The following is a 22,536-nucleotide window of genomic DNA, read 5'->3' as shown; positions in this document are numbered from 1 at the left end:
ATGACTCAAGAAAACAGAAGCCAAGAAGTCAGAAGAAATTTAGCAAACTTAAAGCTAAAGGACATCGTCAGAAGACTTCGCGGCGTCTGCATCAACAAGTTGCTTCGGCAACAAAACTACAAGACCAGCAATCGTCGGCGACAACATCAATCATCGACGAGAAGCTGGGAAAAAAGCAATAGAATAAACTCTATTGAAACTGGAGCAAGATTGTGGACGAAGAATCGTGTTGGAGGATCAATAAGGCAGTCAACGAGTCTCCGGTCCACCAGCGACTTCAATGTCAACGACAATCATCGACACAATCGCGCTCTCGAGCACACAATCAACAACAACTGCTCAAAACAACATGGGACAAGAATAAGCTGTCATCGGTGTCTCCAAGGGACGAATCGCTCGATAATTCGTAAAGTCTTCTACCAGCTCACTCCTTTGTGCTCAAGATGTTTCAAAGACGCTAAAAGAAGTCAATCAAAGAAGAAACTACATTGAAGTAAGCGAGAAGAAGATAAGAAGGTCGTTATCGACGTACAAGAACATCGCTCGTCCTTCGGAATTACTAGCTGCCATCCAGTCGTCTTCACAATCATTTGGGACATTGCACCCAGTAGATGTCAACAAGTCAATTGCTGCAACAACAAAGATTCAAGACGAAGAACAACTCTACGCCGTTCATCGTCAGAATACAAGCTAAGCAGTCAATTCCAGCTCATCTATTGGCGAATGCTCACAATCCGTGAAAGCTCTCCGTAAGAGTTCAACGGTTGTTTGTAGCTTTGCTCCAGATGATCTGAACACCAGCTGTATCGATACGAAGAAACCTGTCAACAAGTCACCAAGGAAGTCGACGCCTGATGACGCCAGGATTCTCCAATCAAACCAATTGCTGATGATTTCATCAGCATACAGCTAAACCAGAAGACCACAAAGAAGTCGTTCGCTCAGCGACTCCAGAAGTCAAGAGGGACAACTTCGTTCCTCAGAAAGCAGCAAGAACTAAAAACGATTGGAATCAACCAATGTCTTCAAAGAAGGAAAGCATGTCATCTTCAAGCTCAGAAGTTCAAAAGAAGAACAATCAGACTGGCTCGTCTCCAAGGATCGTTGCGTCAAGAAAACTTCGACAAATCACGTCATCAAGAAGTCTACCAGCAATTCCAGGAGAAACTCAACGACAACGCCTACAAGTCAAGCTGTAGAGAAGTCTCTTCACTCAGTCTACACAGAAGTCCACGCATCTATCGATACCAGCTCGAGCAAGAAGAGGAAGTCTGATCAACTTAATCTTCAATCGATCGAGCAAGTGCACATGCAACACCAATGTCACGAATCGGAAGAAGATGGACAAGGACTGGGTCAACGAGATGTCACCAAGAAGACACTTCACGTCTTCTGGATCGACTAATGTTCAAGTCAATCGATATTTGACACAACTCGGCAAGACAGTCGGATACCTGCAAGGACATCCCGATGGCTTCAGAAGATCTCGACGCGAGGACAGAATTCATCGTTCTGGCTCAACATAAACTTCCTACCAGCAAAAATTCTACTCCTTCTTTACGAATTTCCATTTGGAATCAATCAATTCCACACGACAAGAAGAAGGAATAGGAAACTATAGGGAAAGCTCAAGCCGAAGATCAAGAAGTCAGTCACACTGCTTAGGACAAGAGGCAGTTGGACACCACGGATGTCAAGCCGGGAATGAGAAATCTTCAGAAGTTAGACAACCTCTCTAGAAGTCAGACAACACCGTCCAGATGTCATTCAAGGACTAGAAGAAGACTACAATACCAGCTCAACAATCAAGAAGACGGAAATTTTTGAAAATTCACGAGAATCGTCAAACGGACACGTTCGTCACCGAAAAGTCAACAACGATAACTCTAAATTTAGATCATTTCTGTTTTAAGATATTGAAAGGTTAAAAGATCCAGAGTACCGAAAAGAGACTAAAAAGTCCAACTGCTAGTCAGTACGGGTCCAAAAGAGATAAGGGTTCTGAGGAAGTGGTGCAAAGTCTTACCAGCAAGTCATCAGCTGGTTGCCCATCTTCTTAGAATCTTATGTCCACTTGTAGCAAGAATGTTACAAGCAGGTCAAGTTCGGAGCCAGTAGGCAAAGAACTTGAAAACTCTGGCTTAAAAGTCAATAAGTATTTTCCTTTCTTTCTAGTCAATTCTTTAATAATTCTTCATCAAGTCTAATTAAAGTCCCACGTCTTCATCAATCTTCTCAGACACCAGAAGACAGCCCACGACAATCCAACTTCACATCTTTAACTCAAGGATTCAAGGATTCGTCGGACAACTGAAGAAAGCCAGGAAGAAGAAGTCTTCAACTTCCCCAGCTCGATCTTCAGTAATGTTAAGGATCAGGTAGTCAACGAGAGGAAGCCAGGAACATCAGTTCCCCAGCTCGACCTCATGGATAGTCAAAGGATTAACCGGATTCAACAACAATAAGTCAACGATTCCAGGATTCAGGAGCCAAGATGTGAACGTCAAGCCAACCTAATAGGAGGAAGTAGACAAACAATCCCTACTGAAGCTCCAAAGAATGCCAACTGCTTCACAACTCATCTTCTGGATATCAAACTCCTGTAATCATACCAGCCGCTTATTCCGACCAATATCAGAAGCTATGCCTCGCGACGAGGATAGCTAGAAGAAAAAACTTGGAATAACGAGGAAGTACAAGAAGAAGATGAAAACTTCAACTCAAGCAGTCATCTGTCATGGACTACCAGCAGTCTAACTCCACCTACCAAGGATCAAAAAAGAAGATCGAATAACACCTACCAGCAAGGAAGCTCGAGATTTGGGCATTCAGCTATGTGAGTATTAGCTGACAACCATCCATTTTCAATCAAGAAAATGTTCGGTTCCCTCCGCCCCCGGAGTGTCGCGAGCATCCTTCGGATACTCACAACCTTAGATGCCTACACATATCTTCACAGCCAAATCTCATCGCTAAAACTACGGCAAACCTACAATCTAGTATGATTTCTCTCAAACGAGAGAAACTCATATTCAAACTGCCGCCATAAAGTTTACAAGGAAGGATGCAAGTGCGCCCCGCCGGACGCAGGTCGCGCCGGCGCGCTAACTCTTCACTTCGCCTTCTAGAACCTTCCGAGAAATGGCGCGAAACCACCAACGCATCAACGGAACAAGCAACAACCTTCAGTCTTCAACTCAAGTCGACTCACGTTGACAACTTCTACATCAGCTGACGTCGGAGGACCAACTTCCATGTGTTCTCGCGGAGAAGCGTGAGCCCAGCCGTATTGGTGCACCGCTTCAAAGTGAGACACACACACTTCGACTACCAGCTCGCCGTCAACCGAGGACAACCAATACCAGCATGCACTAACCCATACCAGCTACCTTTTCCAATAAAGGGTTCATCGATCTATCTCTCTCTTTGCGTACCTCTTTCAGATCACAATACACACATAACAGTCAGTGAAACATCCTTAGGGTTGAGGGGCAGGTTTCCACCAAACCTCCAGAAATACCCCCTCGTCACAAGTTGGGCGATACGGGGGTAGATTAGGATACCTGAACGATTTCTTCACATGAAAACTATTGAGAAATTCAGACATAGGATAAGGATTTAAACTGATTCTTCTGAACGCAAAAATTTCATCTTCTTCACACGTGTACCCTTCGCATCTTCTTCGGTTGAATCTCACCACAAACACCAAACGTTTGACTTGAGTTGGAAAAATGTGAACACTTTCAGTTGCAGATCTCAATAAATATAAATAAAAGACCATAAAATGAAATAAAAAACTGTTTACCTTCGTTTTTCGATTGAAGACGCTTTGAATTCAGCTGGAAAGTGTGATGGATTCCATTCATTGCGAAAAATGAGACGGAATCCAAAATGACGGGACAATTTTTTTCTTGTTGTGAATGTTACTATCAGTTTCCACATGTCTTCAGGTGTGATAAGTAATGGGAAGAATCTCAATTTATTCACATGAAGAAGATGATCGACTTGAAGTTGTTGAGCTTTATTGAAACAAATTTCTTTTGCTTTTTTCCAAGATTCAGTTTTAGTTATTCTGGGTAAAAGTTCATCAGATATCTTGTGACCAAATGCAATTGATTCCAGTAAATTTGAATCGAACAGTTGAAACACTTGGAACAAATGTTGATCCGAAAGTCCAGTCGTTTTAAAATACAATCTTTTCGCTCTTATTTTGAAGTTCCCACCACATGATTTTGTTGTTTCCGTCATCTTTTCCATCAATGTAGTGTTCTCAGTGTCCGAATAGTGAACCACAATAGCAACATTTTCGACGAATGATCTTTTTAGTTTGAAGATGTGAAAAAAGTGAACAATGATGTTGTTTGTAATCTCAATCGAATTTCCGCCGTCTTTGATTTTTAGAACGTTAGAAGTCTCCTGGTTTTTTCCGGATGCAATATGAACTTCTATTCCATGAAGAAAAACTGAAGAGCTATCGATCAATGCTCTGTCGTTCTTAGAACAAGCTCTAAGACGAAATCTGAAATCGAAGGAATTCATTAAACCGAAAAATTGTTGGTATTTTGAAATAAATAACAAAAAATTGTTCTGCGTTCAGTTCTAAACCAACTTACCTAGATTTATAATCCAAACTTGTAACAATATCTTCTTTTATATGAGCTGGAACTCCTTGCCACGTCGCTTCCGCTTTCATTAGGTAAAGTATTAGTTTGAATTATTTTATTGAAAACTAAACTGCAAGTTCTTATCAGGTTTTCAAAATAGGCGTAGCCAGTGTGAATCATTTCTGTACGGAAACACAGTTTCTTTCTTCATTTTGGTCATGTGCATGGTTTTTCGAAATAGGAAGGAAGGAGAAGAATGGTGACGACATGTTGAGTTTATTTGATGATCCTTAGGTTAGAAAGAAGGTTTTGGCGGTAGGGAGGTGTTGGGTAGCGACCCGGAAGTATTGATGCCCAACCACCGCATTCTGATCTAGCAATTTGTTTCGGATGGTCTCTGTCTCTAGATCTGAAATAGAGCTCTGGCCGAAGAACACACGCGCGGACCGTGAGGTATACTCCCGCCGCTGTAGCAGGCTCGCCAAGCAATAAAAATTTTCTGCTATATGATAGTAATCTGGCAATGTTTGAAAATTCATACTTTATTACATTAAAGTTTGTCTATTTTGGAACAAACATAAACTACATTTTTGGCGATTAGAAGTTTCCGGATGGCATGTTTTCCGATTTACCGGCATTTATTTCGCATTTGATGATAAATGCCGAGTTACCGACTTTGCTCATCAAATGGGTCAGAATGGATCACTGAATATTCAGTAATCAATTTGATGGATTCGATCGAAGAAACGCAAAGGGCGCATTATCCCATTTGCTGAATTCCTCAAAGTCTTCATTGATAGTTCTTCTGTTACAAACGTATCCTTGTAATTTCTTGAATTCGAGGGTTACTACAAAAACCAGATCTGCGGCAAGTGTTGAGAACAGTTGTGATAATTCATACTGATTTCTGAAATTATGAAACTAACTTTCATAAATACAAGTGCAGGACACGTTACCCGTTCAAACTGATCGGCAGACTTTTGAACTGTTCACCGAGCCCCGACACAACTTCATTCTTTGTCAAATTATTGCCGCATGTTACAGTAAAACCGAATCCAGGTAAAAGATCGGCCCTCTTCAAAAATGTACAAACCAATTTCCATATATCCTCTGATGACAAGTTCGAAGAAAAATATTTTAATCTATTCATGTGAAGAAAACAGTCCAGAAGAACACTTTGTATACGACATATATCGATTTGTCTCAGAGATTTCCAGACTTCAAAACTAGAAATTTCCTTCAGTTGGTCTTGAGAATGTTTGTTCTCGAACTTAAAAGATTCCAATACTTTTGAATCAAATAGTTGAAAAAAGTTTGTAAAATCTTGGTTCGATAAACCGTGAACTATTAGAGATGCATGATTTGTTCTTATTTTGAGATCATGATCCGTCATTGATTGTATTCTTGCTATGAGAGGCTCCAAACGGATTTCATTCATATAAAGTAGAAACTGCACCCCAACATTCTTCACGAACGATCTTTTTACTTTGAAGACGTCGAAGAAAAGATTGATGAGTTTTTCAGTGGAGTTGTCGTGTATTTCTGATACTTTTCCATCTTTTTTGACAGCAAGAGCGAAACCTGATGGTCTCCATAATATTTTCAACCCTTCCAGGATTATTGGTGAATTATCCACTAAGTATTGGTCGCTTTTCAAACAAACTCGAAGACGGAATCTGAAAATGGAAACAATCAAACTTGAGAATCTTTTTTCAAAAAATCTCAAATGCTTGACGGAATTATTTAAAGTCGTTTTCAAAACCATCTTACCTTGACCTATAATCCAAACTAGTCACAATATCTTGTTTGATTCGGGACGGAATGCCCTGCCAAGTGGGTTCAGCATACATTTGACGAATACAATGAAAATGAATGAAGTAATTTCGAGTGAAAAAGGGAATCTCGTAAAAAGTATTTTTGCTTTTCAAAAAAAAGGTGCGTGTGCGATGAATCATTTATGGCTGAAGTGTCTGCGTCTATAGCGTTTGGTTTCATTTTTCTCAGTTTTTCTTTTTGTTTGCAATTCTCTTTCAGATGAAAAGTATTATTCTTGATTGATTTCTATAACAATGGTTCCTGGGGACACATTCTGGAAAAACCTTCCAACTATTTTTAAGCAAACTGTCATTGAACATCTGGATTATAAATCTAGGTTGGTAAACATGTTTTTTTGGTATTTCGCAATTCTCCACTTTTTCAGATGTTGTTTACGGAAATGCTCAAAGAGTGACAGAGAATTGGAGGAGCAGTGTCCAGTTTCTCTCGAGAAAATTATTTTGAAACTAGGATTCAATAAAACAGTCCGAATGATGTTTGAAGAATGCGATTCAGAACTAGACGTATTTTATCCAGCTTCTGATGTCATTCAAGACTTTTGTCAAATTTTTCGAAATCCGCGATCAAAATGTTCTATTTTAGAAATTAATGGATTTGCAAGAGGATCCGATCCACTTACAACTGATATCATTCAAGAGTTAGCTGAGATTCTACTGTTTTCCCAGAGAGTAAAAATAGAAAAACTCAAATTTTGGGTGAACGTCTTCCACGCAGAAGAAATTTTTGTGAATCTTATAAAGTCAATGGATCCCAAACACTTGAAAAGTATCATACTTTGTCACGAGATCTCGAAAAACGGAATGGAACTTTTGGCAGCTACGGAGCATTGGGCGAGACTCAAGAAAATAGGATTTGGCGAAATTGAAGACCCTGGTTTCGACTCGTTCACCCATCTTGAAAAGATTCGATTTGCAGTCAAATCGATAAATCCGCGAGATGTTTGGAAACTTGTTCAGGTATGTCTGACAAAGAGGTTTTTTCAGTCATTCGTCAAGTTTCAGAACTTTGTGACAGCGAATCGACCGAATGGATCATACTTTGACATCTCCATCACACATGATGCAAATGTTCCCAGTATGCTCAAGTATTTCCAAGAGCGAAATATAGAACTTAAGAATGAACCGATTCGATCAGGGTGATCCAGGATTTTAAGTTGTTCTCAGTAATTCAGTTTTTCAGAGATTTGCATAAATATATTCACACTCAACGATTCAAGTTCACGAAGGTTGATGAGGGAAATACAGTTGAAGAACTTATGCTCATTCTTAAGATGAACAATTGGAGTGTGTACGGATATATTTGTAAAACTGATAGATATTCATGATATATTGTTTTTTCATTAATACATATTAATTTCACAAACATTGAAAGACATTGGAAAAGGCATGCACAACATAATGTACGAGTCGGTTAACAATATCCACATGTTTTTGGACACTGATCCTTCATTAATCCTTTGTAACTTGGATCTGTACATAAATATTTCTTTTTCGGGCAATCACTGACCCCAGTATTTGGATTGATCTTGTCCGAGCAGGCAGGTGGAGTTGTGGTTGGTCCAGTTGTACAGAATCCACAAGTCTTTGGACACTGATCCCTCATGACTTTCTTATAGGTTGGATCCGTGCACAAATATTTTCTGTTTGGACAGTCACTAACACCAGTGGATGGATTGACTTTGTCTTTACATGGAGGTGCAGTGGTGATGGTTGTGGGAATAGCAGTTGTAGATGGAGTTACAACTGGAACGAAGAAGTATCAAATTTGAACTTGAACAAAAAACACATACTGAATACATCCGAATCTTTACAACAACCATCTTTAGTTGCAGTGTATCCAGGTTGACACCCTTTATCAGATATCGGCAGAGTACCACTGCTGCATCCTAGTTGAATTTCACCAATTGTTGCAACAATGATAGTGGAAAGAATAATAAATTTTAGCATTTTTGAGCTGTTTGAAAATTATTTATTTGCTTCCTTGAGGGTGTGTTTATATAGAAGGCACACTGATTAGAGATTATGTACTTAATGGGAGTTGGTTTCTTTGTTTCAGGGAGTTAGTTATCAGCTTATAACTTCATTGTACAACATTTTAATCATTTGGTCTTACTTTTTTCGATTTGTTAGTTTGAAAACGTGATAGATCTATAGAGAACTTCCGGTGGGCGGTATATTGTATGATGTTGTTGAAAGCAGAACTTGGAATCATTTTAAAATCAGAAACTACGATTACATTCGAAACCAATAAGTGTTTCACAACTGTGACTTGTATGTATTCTCATAACGACGATTTCATGATATACTTTTTCAAAATCCAAGTGTACAAAGTGTGTGATCTTTGCGCCTCCGCTATTTGTTCAGGCATGATTTGTATTACTGTAATTTGTTCTTTCAGTTCAAAGCTCGTGGGCGTATGTGCATCTTGTAGGGAGTTTTTACTTAAATCATGCACATAAACTGTGTAAATTTAAGCGAAAGTTTGAGATGACATCTCAAGACAGACAATATATCGAAAATCGAACTTCGAGTAAACATACTCCACAAATTTCGTGAAACAGCTTTGGTTTTTCTTATCTACAAAGGTTCTTCTATAATCCATTCATTTCTCTGAATATACCAATGTTTCTCGATAATCAGACAACATTTCTAAAGAAACAGGGAATGAAATAGTCGGTATCAGAGAATTAGTAATCAAAAGTATGAGAACAGGAAATAAAATTGCGTTCTGTACGGTCTCAATACCACACACAATCCGTTTCCTTTTTGGATGATCTCGATTACAAATCTGACACCACGAATCAAACAGCTATTTCCACAATAGACCCCATATACTGAAATGCACAGAAGTCCAATGACAAACTCTATATTCTCTCATCGGAAAAAGCATGAAACACCGTTTGGTACACAATTTCGTCTCTGTTCAAACTAACCATACGGATACTGTATCAGTGGTTATGAGCCTTTTTGTTTACTCTTTCATTTTTTGAAAACGTTTAGAGAAGCAACTGTGCAAATTCCAAAATTGAAAGAATATTGAGAGAATACTTCATACATGTATGGTGCAGAGTACAGTAACCTCAGTATAAAAAGAAAGTTATGGTACTGATTCTTCACTTTACTGGCTGCCCGCCCAAAATGATTGCTCTTCTCATCCTCCTTGTCTCCGGAGTCTCCGCTGAAATTAAAGTCGATTTCAACTGCACCAACTACGTTGGGGACGGTACAATCACTGTGAGTGACTTACAACGATTTTGTTTTTTCTTTAATCGATTGTTTTCAGTTCGGATATGCTCCAAGTGCTACCATCTGCAACAACGTCATTTCCGATGCTTCCTGTGATGCTCTCTATGCTCCAGTGACGGCTGGCGAGTACCCAGGTCCTGGACTTGACATCGAACGTCCATTCAATTGTTACACTGCCACTGCCACTTCTGGAGGAGCGTTCAGTGCTGATATGAAGAAGGCTGCCATTGATTCTTGCCCAAAATCCTGTGGATATTGTTGTCAAACCAGTGCTTATAACTGTAGAAATGTTCAATGTGAGTTTTTGAAAAAAGTGACAGAGACTGAGCAGTGTCAGACATTTCAATTTACAGTCCCGCGTCTCAACTGCAATACTATCACTGCTTCTCAATGTCGTGACGTTAACTGGAGAGTCATCATTGCTGCTGATTGTCCATCCGCGTGTGGATTCTGTAACGAAGGAGGATGTGTGGATGGAGTCCTTGACTGTGCCAATGATATGTCCATCTGTAACACCGTTGGATTGCAAGACTTTGTCAACACCTATTGTCAAAAGACTTGTGCCAGATGCTCTTCTACCACTGCAGCCTCCACTGGAACTGGAACCGGTACATGCACTTCATTCATTGCTGATTCCAGCACCTCTTGCCGTGCTTGGGCAGGAAATGGATTCTGTACCAACACATTCTACACATCTGCCCAGCGAAGAGCTTACTGTGCTACCACCTGCAGAATCTGCTAAATCAAGACAAACACTTTACAGACATACATAACGAGTTGACACGACGGGCATGCCAGACGATTGGCTTTAGAAATAGATTTTCACTTTTTCATGAATTTATCTTGTTATGTTTCTTGATTGACCACCTTGAAATGAAGATGATTTTTTGAGCTCTTGTTGGATATTTTCAAATTAACTGATTTTCAGGCTGATTTTCAGGCTTCAGCAAGGGATTTGGTTAGAAGTCTAATGGTGTTCTTATAATTATGAAAACATATTGAACCGACTGAAGGCTTTGACGTCAAGCTCTTTTTCAACTGACAATAACCTCAAACAAATGCAAAAAAAACAAGACTGGAGAGATAGACGGATTGACCAGAACTGATTCTTGATTGAGATAGCAACTTCGTTGTGAGTACGTAAGTGTCCTCATTGCAGAAATTGTGTTCTGAACAAAGTATGAATTTCAATATCTCCAAATAACACGTCGACAGTAGATGACCAGTGACAAATGAAAATATATGAGAAAAAGACGCAATTGATGATAAAAAATACGATTCTTGTTTTATGTAACTCCCGTAATTCTTTTTGGGTTCATACAGATTTGGCTGTCTCTATTTTCGAAAAGCATGAACTGCGTGAGTTTTTGAGCTATAAAAGTATTGGCACTGTTCTAGAACGCCGGAACGAAAAAAAATCCCGGAACGAAAAGAAAAAATCCCGGAACGAAAAAAAATCCCGGAACCAAAAAAAAATCCCGGGACCAAAAAAAAAAATCCCGGAACCAAAAAAAAAATCCCGGAACCAAAATTTTAATTCTATTTTTTGAATTTTTGCGGAGATATAATGTTTCAGAGCACCGAAAAGAGACTAAAAAGTCCAACTGCTTGTCAGTACGGGCCCAAAAGAGATACCAGTTCTGAGGAAGTGGTGCAAAGGCTTTAGTTGTGACGAGAAAGTTTTATGGAGGTTTGGTGGAAACCTGCCCCTCAACCATAAGGATGTTTCACTGACTGTTATCTGTGTATAGTGATCTCAAAGAGGCACACAAAAAGAGATCGATAAACCTTCACTTTCCCATAACCGTTCCAGAAGAGCTCCTTCACGGAAGGTCCATTCCAGTGTGGTAGGTCAGATGATTGTAATTTTCAGGAGTTTGATATCCAGAAAATGAGTTGTGAAACAGTGAAGTTGTTGAAATTCTTTGGAGTTTTAGCTGAAAGTACTTGTCCGCTTCCTCCTATTAGGTGGGCTTGACGTTGACATCTTGGCTCCTGAACCCTGGAATCGTTGACTTCTTGTTGATGAATACGGTTAATCCTTAGCTATCCATGAGGTCGAGCTGAGGGACTGATGTTCCTGTCTTCCTCTCGTTGACTAACTGATCCATAACCTTACTGAAGATGATATGGGAAGTAGATGACCTTTTCTTCCTGGCTTTCTTCCGTTGTTTGACGAATCCTTGAATCCTCGAGACAAAGATGTGAATCGTGAATTGTCGTTGGGCTGTCTTCTGGTGATTGAGATGATTGATGAAGACATGAGACTTTAAATAGACCTGTTAAAAAATTATTAAAGAATTGACTAGAAAAAGAAAGACTTGTTGACTTTTTAGCCAGAGTTTTCAAGTTCTTTGCCAACTGGATCTGAACTTGAACCTGATTGTAACAATTTTGCTAAAAGTGGACATAAGATTCTGACTTAACGGGCAACCAGCTGATTACTTGCTGGTAAGACTTTGCACCACTTCCTCAGAACTGGTATCTCTTTTGGGCCCGTACTGACAAGCAGTTGGACTTTTTAGTCTCTTTTCGGTGCTCTGAAACATTATATCTCCGCAAAAATTCAAAAAATAGAATTAAAATTTTGGTTCCGGGATTTTTTTTTGGTCCCGGGATTTTTTTTTCGTTCCGGAATTTTTTTTTCGTTCCGGGATTTTTTTTTCGTTCCGGGATTTTTTTTCGTTCCTGGATTTTTTCTTTTCGTTCCGGGATTTTTTTTCGTTCCTGGATTTTTTCTTTTCGTTCCGGGATTTTTTTTTCGTTCCGGCGTTCTAGAACAGTGCCAAAGTATTAGCTTAGAAAAGAAAACTAAACTATTATCAACTCGGAAACGAAGTCTGCGTGAAAATACTGGTGACTCTAAATGGAATTCCAATTTGTATGATAAATCCGGTAGCGTATTGTGTTGTAGAGGGGAAATAAATAACTGGTACATACAGTTGTTCCGAGAATATACATATTCATGGCAACACATTTTCCAGAACTTACATGTGGATGTAAAAGAACCGATTTGGCACTTTTCACGAACACAGATTTTGATTAACTCAATCGGCTTAATTAAATTAAGTCTACACATTTTGAAGAAATTAGTGCGTGCAGTTTCGATGTAAAAAAAACTAGTGAGAGCTACAGTTTGGAAAATTTGTTCTAAATATTGAAGCAAACATCTTCACAAAAAATAACGGAAATTTCTGAAACATAAAAATGCTTTCATTTTCCCTTAGCTGGTAAACGCATAGATCACCTTGTTTTTTCGTCACTGTGATGTATTGTGTTTTGTGCGTGGGATAGTTATCAGAAGCACAATATGAGAATTAATTTCCGGAACACTGAACGAAAACAAGAATGATTCAATTGTTCTGAAGACAATTATTGTACTTTTAGTATTGTAGTATTTTTTTTTGTGACTAATTTATACGTAAACCAAATACAAGAAATTAAAAAGACATACAAACTCCACCCAGCGCAGCAATACTGTCTATCAGTATAGAAACAATCAGAAGAATCCAGAGCTAAACCTAAAACAAAGATGACCGACTCAGCTCTGGTCTACAAACATATTCCTAAAGTGTTCGGCATTTTGGCTTTGCATCGTGAATCCCATTTTTGTTTATTTGATATTCACAGAGAAATCAACGAAATTTGGGAATTATCGGTATGTTTTGTTGTGCTTTGCAATGTTCAATCTGGTGTATTCCATCGTAAATGCGGTATCCCAATAGTGAGTTTAATCTACGTCTACAAAACACTTTATCTCTCTATCTCTCTTAGGATATTCACAGTTATCGTTACTGCTTCTTTCTCTTCATCAGCGATGGTCTTTTCGTTGAATCCACCGACTGGCATCTGTTTCTACTTTCCCTCAGATGTGTATTGGTAGCATATAGCTATGCAGTCCTTTTGAGTCATTTCATCTATAGATACTTAGCGATTCATGACAGCACCTTCACAAAAGAAAAATTCCATATCTACATTCTGATTTCCTTTGGTATATTCCTGGCTTACACATCTGTCTGGCATGCAGTAGGTCATCCAGTATCACACATGGTAAATGCAATTTCTACGTTCAGTCATGCTACTTTCTGGGAAGCGCCAATCAAGAGAGAGAAGATTTTGGTAAATTTTATGGGATTGATTCAATGGACAGAAACATGATAGCATGTTTATACAACGAGGGTGCAAACTTCACTGTTATACGATCTTGGTCTACTACAACTTTATGGACTACAATATCAGCCATTTCTATTTGCGTGTTTCTAAAGTTGGCTCATATGTATGGTAACACCATTTCAGACACTTTTTGTAAAAATTTTGAATTCCAGATCATGAGAAAACTAGAGAAAATGTCAGAAAGCATTAGCAAAAACTTCGAAACTTCAAATGGAACTGTTGAGAGCTCTGATTGTGCAAACTGTCAGTCCAATATTTGTGAGTTTCTTTTCATGTGTCATCAGCTTTATAATCCCCATTTTCAACATGGATTTGGGACGGTTAGTGAGTATACTTTTGAACGATAACATATCTCCAAATTCTTCAGACCTATCAACTACGTTGAAATGATTGCTCTCGGATCTTTTGCATTTGTTGATCCAGTTGCAGCAACACATAAATTAGGACATCAAAACTAATCTTGCTTAACCTTTCCTCATTATCAATTACTTTTTTTCAATCTAATATCTGTCTTGTGTGAAACGTTCGTTTTCACTTGTTTTTTTTCTATTTCTAAGAACTAGACAAGTTCTTTAAGACTCTACATCATCAAAACATTTATACATTGTTGAGAGTATCAAATCGAAGTTTTCAAATTGGGTTTTGGAAAATTTTTTAGAATGATGATCAGCGAGAAGATTGACTAAAATTATATAATTTCCAGTTTTCATTTTTCTAACAAGCAAGTACCACAAAAGAGAGAAAATGTTCACGATATTCAAAAAACGAATCTGGAAACTAAATTTAATAAGTGACGGGCGCAGAAACCATAGAGGTTGTGATTGTAACGACTTTCGGTTTCCGTAGTTTACACCACACAAGAAGAGTATTTTTGTAGTTGGGAATGAAGTAAATGACAACGATTGGATCAATCAAAGGGAACGCAGATAGAGCAATGTTGCACACATAGTTGTTCCACCTGAAGCAGATTTCCTTTGGAGTTTCAGAAATGTTTCCTACCATGTCAAGTTGATCAAAAATATTGGAGCATACCAAGCAATAATAGTTGGTAGGAAACTTGCAAACATCGGAATACAAGTTTGAGCAACAAGTGCTTTGAAAAGTTGACGGTTCAGATTGACACTCCGATTCGTCATCTTGCAACTTTCATTCATTTTTCTCATTATTTTGTAGCCCAACACGAAATATACCGTCATGCAATACATGGAAAAGAGTGTCAAAGCAGTTATTCCAAACCAACTTTTATAGACAACATAGTCGCTCGCATTCTGAAAACTGATCCGTTTAAATAAGCTCGATGTACTAACTGCATATTTTGGATAAAATACATACCCTATACTGCCCAGTAAGTAGAGAAATATGATCAGAATCAACATGATGAACTTCCAGAAACGCTGGTCTAATTATATCTCTGATCTCTTCATTTGGGGCTAGACAGTCTTCACAAATCCAAGTCCAAAATGCTCCGTGAGCTATCAGAAACAGAAACATCACAATGATTCCCAGAGGTTTCAACATTTTGTCTACGTGATGAGAACTGAAAAATAAGAATGAAATAAGGTTTTTCTTCGAAAGGCGCGACTTACTAAAACAATATGAGATAACGATAGACAAAATGAATAATCAAAACCGCATAGCTCATAGAAACAAAGCAACATCGGGATGAGATAGCGTGCAATCCATAGTCCAAGTTTTCGAAAAATGGTCCCTCTGTGATGAAAGTGACAAATCCGTACCCACTGTTTAAAACCGCCTGAAACCATGAAGTGAGATGGATACTCGACATTTTTATAACTCACGATTGGAGTCAGTAGCTCTGCTGTGGAGTAGACCATATCAAAAACTGCGAATCCGATCAGAAGGTATCTATAATTCCCCATTTGTGATCTGGACTTGGTCACGACCATATAAATAAATAGAGGGTTGATAATATAGCTGAGGATGCCAAATATCTTAGGCATGTTGTGATGATACCAGTTGACATAGATCATGTCTTAACGTAAGAGCAGAGAAAGGTGTCAAGAAATAGGAAATGATTGAATGTCTAGAAATTCCATTATTTATGAGAGCTGATAGTGAAGAGATTTGTAGCTACAATTGTTTTTGTTCAGTAAGAATGAAAAACAAGAATCAGTAGATGGAATGGAAAATAGTTCAATAGAAGATTTTTTTGCTGCTTTGGTGAGAATATAAGTTTACCGGTACTTTTCCAATTTATGTTTTCAAAGTTTGTTGATGTTTTCACATTCATAATGGTCAGTCTTCCCCGGCTCGATGTTTTTTATTGTTTTGACGAACATGAGTCACATACAGATGACTCAGTAACTCATCAGAATTTTGTACAATTTTTGTACTAAAGTGATCAGAGAGCTCGGTAAAAACAATGTGAGATGACTGAATATAACGATTGAATATCGAATATTGTTTTTAAAACAGGAAACTATCAGAAATGGTTTATTACAAACTCTCAACTACTGTTAAATTATCCGAATTCTGGAACTTCAATGCTTGCCAATGAGGAAGATAAAAGTCTTTAATATTTATTTCTCCCTTTTCCTGAAACCAATTCATAATTTGTTTCAATTATGTTTACAGTAAGCTTACGTAAACCCAATCATTTGTGAAGCGAATATCCATGTGATATACTTTTTGTCCTTTTGAGAAGTAACCCATCCACCAACCAAATGTTGAATGAGGAGCTACAACGTTGAGCATAATAAATTCAATAATTGATAACACTCACCACTAATCAAAACTACATCACAATGATATTTTGAGTATATGAAATCTGCCGTCGGTGTATTTTTCGAAACGTAGTGATTAGCCTGAAAATTATATGCATCTCTTCTTCTCAATATGGTATGCTTACTTCTTTCGCCCCATCTGTCGAATAAACTGATCCATCGAAAACTTTTTTCATAAACTTCGCGTCATCGCCGAAAATGACTATTTTCTTGTTGGGTTTTGTGTCTTTTTCTAAAAATGAATCAAATGGAAACTCAATTCCGCCCGGTTCAAAACACACCTCTATCGTCAATGAATTTCATGGCGTTCCGGATGAAAACTGGATCAGCCCCATAAAAACCAACTTCCAAAAAATCACCTCTCCGCGCGTGAATGCAGGTTCTTAAAAAGAAGATCGAAAAGAGTCCATCGGTTATCATATTTTTGATCGATCAAAAATGCCTCTAGTCTTGTGTCGGTTCAGTACCTGGCAAAAATTAAATAAAAACTCACACATGCGTATTCGCATCAGATCTCGGCAGGTTTCCAAAATTGGAATTTTCTGCTGAATTACTCAGAAAACTAAGAAACTCCTCCCGCATTCCTGGGAAGTACTTCCAACTCTGTAATATCGGAAATAATAAGATAAATCGATACACAATAAACAGCAAACCTGATAGAATATTCCAGTCAAATGAAGATACTCATCTGGTTTTGTCTCTAGCCTGATCGGATCGTCATAGGTACAACATGCTATATGGAATGACGTGTTTCTTATAGAATCAGGAACCTAGACATTATATTTTCATTAATTTGAACATTGGAATCGGCTTAAGACTCACACTTCCATTAATAATCAGAAACTTATCAACAAGTCCGGGCATTGTATTCATTGCCCTATCCAACATCTTCTTGTGATGCCCATTTTCAATGAAAAACGTGGGGATTCTGTTGAGTTTTTTGGCGATTCCGTAGAGACCAGCAAATTCAAAAATATGATTTCCAAGTTGGGCAATTGAAGCAAGGTTACTGGAGAGGTACTTTCTAGATGTGTTGAACTGTACCTTAGCTGGTGGATAAGGTATTCTGAGAAAGTGTTTCGTTTGAAAACAAAGACTACAAGCTTACATCAAAAGATCAACTTTCTTCCATGTTATATAATGATAAGTAAAAACGATAAGAACCGCCCATGTTCCTGGAAAGCTCAAAACCTTTTTAAAATAGTTAGTCTTTTTAGGATTTGAATAGTATGATGAGTGAGGAAACCTCATTTCACAGGAGAAATCAGAAATTCGTTGAACAAAGAAACCTCCTTCTCAATAGTACGAGACCACTCCTCATGACCTTATTCCTATTCCGATCCGAAATTCAGATAGCACGTTGCGAACGCAGAGAATGCTACATTTTTTCAGGAAACTGGAAAATTGAAAAGAGAAAATTGCATTGCATTTCCTAATTCGATGAAACGAATATTCAGAGAAATTCAAAAAAAAATTGAAAGGAAAACTACAAATCGTTGTATGATCTGAAAAGAAGTGAAAAGCTCACGTCAACAGCATCTGACTCAGTGCCTCAGTTAGGTTAGGTTACATCATGTCCTTATTAGATTAGAGCGTAACCAAGCCTAGTTAGTACGTAACCTAGCCAAATCAGTGCGATATATCAAGTGTTCATGTACCTTGACAGTCCAGAATTCCTCTCATTGTCTCTTCACGCCATCACGATTTTTGCGACTCCTCTTCACATACTCGGAATTTATTGTATTCTGTATCAAACTCCAAAATCAATGAATTCGGTGAAATGGGTCGTGTTTAATTTCCACTACTGGTGTATGATTTTGGACTGGTCATTGACTATTGTAATAGTTTCATTAATATTATTTCCCGCGTTGGCAAAGTTACTTTTGGAAAAACTAAAAAAGTTTAAAGTTGATACTGGTAAACAAGTTTAGCTGGTAGTAACATTTATAAGTGGTAGGTTGACTTCATCCTTAAAGGTTTCCTGTGATATTTTGTGATGAGTTTCAGAAGTTTTCGCATCTATAGTCAAAATATTTGAGAATATGTAGGTACTACATTATGTTTGCAAGAGATCTATAATGGAAGTACTTTCGAAAAGCATTCAATGCATTCAATTACACACTAACCTTTACGATTTTCATTTTCGCTTTTCTGGCGATACCCAATCAAGAGATTGCTTTGAAGCTTGTATTTCAAGCAAGTTTCACTAATTGACAATCCGTTGTAAAATTTGTTTAGATGCTTCACGAGCTAACTTCGCAGAAAAAGTTTCTAAAAGTTATTTACGTCCAAGCGGGAGTTTTTCTGATTAGTCTTCAAGTCCCACTTTTTATGTCGATAGTACCCTCAATTATTCCGATCAATGCTATGGGAGGTTCTAGACTAATATCAACGTTTTAAAGTTTCGATTTTAAAATCGCAATTCAATATTTTTTCAATAGAAAGTTTATATTATATGATTGTTTCACTTCATCATAATACCTAAAATGTGAGAACTGTTGCAGACTTGTCATTTATTTTTATTTCATAGAACCACACTAACGGTCACATTACTTTTATATGTTTCAACTTCTTTACAACACAGTGAAAATTTAGAAAATGTGAATTCTCGATATGGTCTGTGAACAAGAATCATTACAATTGTTGATCCAATTCCATGAAGAGATAAAGTTATGAATACAAAGTTATTCAATACTTGATTATGATACCATAGCTCAATTATCCATAAAACAGTGAGGACTGGAGCAAGGACTACAGATAACATGAACAGAGACTGAAATTGTATTCCATAATTGAATGAATTTTGGGTAAAATACCTGTATAACCAGAGCAATTGCAAACTTCCTCTGAATCATAAACGTTCTCGAAGAATAGACTGAACTGATTCGAACCTTCACCAAGTTTATTCCAATTAACACTCCGAATATTGTGATTGAAACCGCCAATATTAATGTTCCAAACGCTATAGAATACACTGGAATAGTATAGTCCAAAGCTATCACAAACATTTCTCTATTTTTATAAGTAAATGGTGGCTGACAAGGAATTTTACTGATAATAATTTGACGGGCGCTGGTTTGTTCAGGGATGTCAAAGTAGGGAGGGACAAAGATAATAGGAACCAAAGAAGTGATGAAAACGAAGAATGGTTTACGACATTTCTTCCAAAAAGTGTTTCTTCCGAATAGAGTGAAGTAGCGATTTTCATAAATGGCAAGGACCGACGCAGCAAGTGCTGAAATGGAGAAATATGGGACTCGCTGAAATCTGTACTCAATGAAAGTATGAAACGGATTACCTGCTATAAAAGTGACCATACAGTAAATGAGCAAACTTGGAGCATCGATTAGACCTAATCCATAACCAGCTGGAGCAGGCAACAATATATATGGGATTCCAATAAAACTTATCACAAAATCTGACAGTGAGCTCCAGAAATGTAGATTTAGCATTAACCATTTCACTGAATTCATTCGAGCTGGTGTTTTGAACAGAATACAATAAGCACCATAAGTCATGACTGGAAACTCAACTACAGTAACACAATGTAGAGCAAAAGCAATAAATTCTGGACTAGCGAGATATCTTGTATCGAGGTGAGAGTCACCTGATAAGCACATTATGAAGTTAGAGTAAACGAGAATTTGAAGAGAAACGAAGTGTCGTCTCTTTTGTAAGAAAACATGAGATGCTAATTTGTGTATGCTTCGATGAGCATCACTGATGATCGATGACATACTAGGAATTCTGAAAAGATGAGAAATTAAAACAGAGAGAAGAACATTACAGGGCAAAATACAATAAAGTTATTTTTGGTGGTGTTTAAGGTAACAAGAAATATTTCACTGAACAGGTTCTTTTCTTCAGTTTTTGTGAAAGTTCATAACAATTTTTTTGGTTTTCAATTATCTTTATCTCCGCATAAAGAAAAAATCAGTTCTCTATAGTTTGTCCAATTTGTCATTCTTTATATTTTCAGATTTGGTCTGTCGTAGAAGGCGACAGTAGAAAATCCTAAAGTCAATGCGACGAAAAGGAAACCAAGAATTCCGGCAATTGGCTTGTAAAAGTTCTCTCCACATACTTTAACTTGTAAAAGAGAATCCATGAGGAATTTGCTATTCGGATAACCAGCCAAATACCAGACATTGTATTGACTCTGAAATCAAGAGTGTTATATCAGAGGTTAATCGAATCTACAGTATCTTACAGTATCAAGAATTTGATTCGAGTTCAGAAGAACAGCGAACATGAGTTTCTCTTTGTTTTGAGTAACTGCCTTCTTGAAGTAATTTCCAACATGCATCATCACATTTTTGTTGCCCAAAATCGTGATAGCAGGAAGAAGAGATGCATTGACAACACGAAGAGATTGGAAAAAGATTGGAGGAACAATATTTGTGTTGTTCACAATAATTATTGATCCAAAAACCACGCGGATTCGTTTATAGATCTGCACTGGAAGCTCCACGTCCACTGAAATTTTAAAAAGAAAATGTTTTTTTCTCAATGTCTGTAGATAAAAATTTTAGCAAACTTACCCAAATTCTGAATAATGATATCTCCCACAATATGAGTGCAGTGTGGTTTCTTTGCCATCTCGGTCAAATTCTTTACATCTAACATATTAAATGCACTCAAGCTTTCTCCGGTGCACACATTTTTGGCATCCGAAATTATGAAGATGGAAAAGAAGAGAACGAGAATTTTGAGCACTGAAAAATGTTAGAATGAATGAAGTTTCTGAAAAAAGTTACCTCCGGAAAGCATTGAAAATCGCTTGATGAATGAATCCCAAAACTTGATCAAACGAGAGATGGAATCAAGAGAAATGATGAGAGAAGAAAACCAGAAACTGATGAAAAGAATTCCACGTTGTCAAACACGTAGGTTGGTTGAAAAACGTCAAGTGTTATAATTGCTCACGTGATCTCCACATAATCCACGAGTTTTATTTTTTTCACATTTTCCCGATTCCAGTTTTCCAAGAGTTTATTCTTGATTTGTACTCTCCGATTGGTCATCATTGTAAAGAATATAGCAAGCAACGATGCTATCAAAAGGTAAGAATTCCTCTTTTGCAAAACACACATCACCGTCTTCAGTACAAATCTCCTTGGCAATTCTTTCAATTCTTGTCATTTTCATTCATGCTGAAACTGTCTGTAACGGCACCGAATTGAGTGTTGAAAACGATGCGGAGGTTGGCTTGTTAACCGAAAAACCGTGCACCAAAGTATATGGAAACATTGTGATTCGAAATTTGCGTGAGTTTGTAAAAAACCTGATTTAAAAAATTGAAAACGTTTTAAGACAGTCCAAAACGTATGCCAAACTACTGGACTGTTGAAGAACTTTACGGATCTCTTATCATTGAGAATACAACTAACTTGGGGGATTCAGTGAATCTTCAGAATCTTAGAGCCATTCGTGCAGATGCCTTTCCGGCTATCGTCGTGAGAGGAAACCAGGGATTGAAGTTAGCAATTGGTGCAAGACTCGGTCTTGTTTCCACTAAACATAGTATTACTTACTACTTCGCTGATAACTGGCCAGCTTACATGACAGAGGTTAGTTTATGCTTTGAGATCTACCTCTGACATACTTTTTCAGAGTCAACACTACACTCTCTTCATGGCATCTGAAAAACGTCGTCCAATCTTTCTAACCGATAATCATTTCCTCACAAAACAGTGTGATGAATGGTATTACAGTCTCTGGACTTTCGTCTTTGCAATTCTCTGCTTTGTGGCAGCTGTTGCCTTGATTGGAATTTCAATTTATGGAAGAAGAGATGAAAAGAAAAAGATTCTTTGAAAACTTTTCAGTTGGTTCGGATGAATGCAATGTCTGTCAATAAAATATTAACTGTTTCACTCATACAAAGAACATATCATATTTCTCTAGACCCATTCTCGTCACACAAATAAATGA

The 22,536-nt window shown here is 37.7% G+C and overlaps 12 protein-coding genes across 12 annotated transcripts; 5 read left to right on the top strand and 7 right to left on the bottom strand.

Moving 5' to 3' along the window:
* Positions 1-1,199, top strand: GCK72_019532 (uncharacterized protein; the record flags this gene model as incomplete). Its single annotated transcript, XM_053733076.1, has 3 exons — positions 1-374; positions 424-677; positions 910-1,199. 3 exons carry the CDS (start codon positions 1-3, stop codon positions 1,197-1,199), a joined length of 918 nt encoding a protein of 305 aa, XP_053581989.1.
* Positions 1,200-1,340: 141 nt separating this feature from the next.
* Positions 1,341-2,606, top strand: GCK72_019531 (uncharacterized protein; the record flags this gene model as incomplete). Its single annotated transcript, XM_053733075.1, has 3 exons — positions 1,341-1,509; positions 2,240-2,378; positions 2,480-2,606. 3 exons carry the CDS (start codon positions 1,341-1,343, stop codon positions 2,604-2,606), a joined length of 435 nt encoding a protein of 144 aa, XP_053581988.1.
* Positions 2,607-3,801: 1,195 nt separating this feature from the next.
* GCK72_019530 (uncharacterized protein) lies at positions 3,802-4,693 on the bottom strand (the record flags this gene model as incomplete). Its single annotated transcript, XM_053733074.1, has 2 exons — positions 3,802-4,519; positions 4,614-4,693. 2 exons carry the CDS (start codon positions 4,691-4,693, stop codon positions 3,802-3,804), a joined length of 798 nt encoding a protein of 265 aa, XP_053581987.1.
* Positions 4,694-5,324: 631 nt separating this feature from the next.
* On the bottom strand, positions 5,325-6,454 carry GCK72_019529 (uncharacterized protein; the record flags this gene model as incomplete). Its single annotated transcript, XM_053733073.1, has 3 exons — positions 5,325-5,511; positions 6,080-6,280; positions 6,375-6,454. 3 exons carry the CDS (start codon positions 6,452-6,454, stop codon positions 5,325-5,327), a joined length of 468 nt encoding a protein of 155 aa, XP_053581986.1.
* A 219-nt stretch (positions 6,455-6,673) lies between these two features.
* Positions 6,674-7,764, top strand: GCK72_019528 (uncharacterized protein; the record flags this gene model as incomplete). The annotated part of the gene is made up of 4 exons (XM_003115717.2): positions 6,674-6,756; positions 6,805-7,396; positions 7,442-7,575; positions 7,620-7,764. The coding sequence occupies 4 exons, from the start codon at positions 6,674-6,676 to the stop codon at positions 7,762-7,764; spliced, it is 954 nt and encodes a 317-aa protein (XP_003115765.2).
* An 86-nt stretch (positions 7,765-7,850) lies between these two features.
* On the bottom strand, positions 7,851-8,386 carry GCK72_019527 (uncharacterized protein; the record flags this gene model as incomplete). Its single annotated transcript, XM_003115629.2, has 2 exons — positions 7,851-8,182; positions 8,230-8,386. The coding sequence occupies 2 exons, from the start codon at positions 8,384-8,386 to the stop codon at positions 7,851-7,853; spliced, it is 489 nt and encodes a 162-aa protein (XP_003115677.2).
* Positions 8,387-9,577: 1,191 nt separating this feature from the next.
* GCK72_019526 (uncharacterized protein) lies at positions 9,578-10,427 on the top strand (the record flags this gene model as incomplete). Its single annotated transcript, XM_053733072.1, has 3 exons — positions 9,578-9,673; positions 9,723-9,981; positions 10,039-10,427. 3 exons carry the CDS (start codon positions 9,578-9,580, stop codon positions 10,425-10,427), a joined length of 744 nt encoding a protein of 247 aa, XP_053581985.1.
* Positions 10,428-14,641: 4,214 nt separating this feature from the next.
* GCK72_019525 (uncharacterized protein) lies at positions 14,642-15,765 on the bottom strand (the record flags this gene model as incomplete). The annotated part of the gene is made up of 5 exons (XM_053733071.1): positions 14,642-14,816; positions 14,891-15,126; positions 15,191-15,395; positions 15,445-15,611; positions 15,658-15,765. 5 exons carry the CDS (start codon positions 15,763-15,765, stop codon positions 14,642-14,644), a joined length of 891 nt encoding a protein of 296 aa, XP_053581984.1.
* A 550-nt stretch (positions 15,766-16,315) lies between these two features.
* On the bottom strand, positions 16,316-17,853 carry GCK72_019524 (uncharacterized protein; the record flags this gene model as incomplete). The annotated part of the gene is made up of 9 exons (XM_003115723.2): positions 16,316-16,414; positions 16,463-16,557; positions 16,602-16,683; positions 16,728-16,834; positions 16,884-16,984; positions 17,096-17,205; positions 17,256-17,372; positions 17,425-17,668; positions 17,711-17,853. The coding sequence occupies 9 exons, from the start codon at positions 17,851-17,853 to the stop codon at positions 16,316-16,318; spliced, it is 1,098 nt and encodes a 365-aa protein (XP_003115771.2).
* Positions 17,854-19,126: 1,273 nt separating this feature from the next.
* On the bottom strand, positions 19,127-20,222 carry GCK72_019523 (uncharacterized protein; the record flags this gene model as incomplete). Its single annotated transcript, XM_003115725.2, has 3 exons — positions 19,127-19,375; positions 19,419-19,837; positions 19,901-20,222. The coding sequence occupies 3 exons, from the start codon at positions 20,220-20,222 to the stop codon at positions 19,127-19,129; spliced, it is 990 nt and encodes a 329-aa protein (XP_003115773.2).
* Positions 20,223-20,569: 347 nt separating this feature from the next.
* GCK72_019522 (uncharacterized protein) lies at positions 20,570-21,372 on the bottom strand (the record flags this gene model as incomplete). Its single annotated transcript, XM_053733070.1, has 4 exons — positions 20,570-20,761; positions 20,813-21,078; positions 21,144-21,317; positions 21,360-21,372. The coding sequence occupies 4 exons, from the start codon at positions 21,370-21,372 to the stop codon at positions 20,570-20,572; spliced, it is 645 nt and encodes a 214-aa protein (XP_053581983.1).
* Positions 21,373-21,652: 280 nt separating this feature from the next.
* Positions 21,653-22,419, top strand: GCK72_019521 (uncharacterized protein; the record flags this gene model as incomplete). Its single annotated transcript, XM_053733069.1, has 4 exons — positions 21,653-21,665; positions 21,708-21,869; positions 21,916-22,172; positions 22,216-22,419. 4 exons carry the CDS (start codon positions 21,653-21,655, stop codon positions 22,417-22,419), a joined length of 636 nt encoding a protein of 211 aa, XP_053581982.1.
* Between the last annotated feature and the right edge of the window lie 117 nt (positions 22,420-22,536).

This window comes from Caenorhabditis remanei, chromosome V (genome assembly GCF_010183535.1).
Source record: "Caenorhabditis remanei strain PX506 chromosome V, whole genome shotgun sequence".
Classification (NCBI taxonomy): Eukaryota; Metazoa; Nematoda; class Chromadorea; order Rhabditida; family Rhabditidae; genus Caenorhabditis; species Caenorhabditis remanei.
The sequence above is the reverse complement of the archived record's forward strand: the minus strand, read 5'-3'. Positions and strand labels throughout refer to the sequence as shown.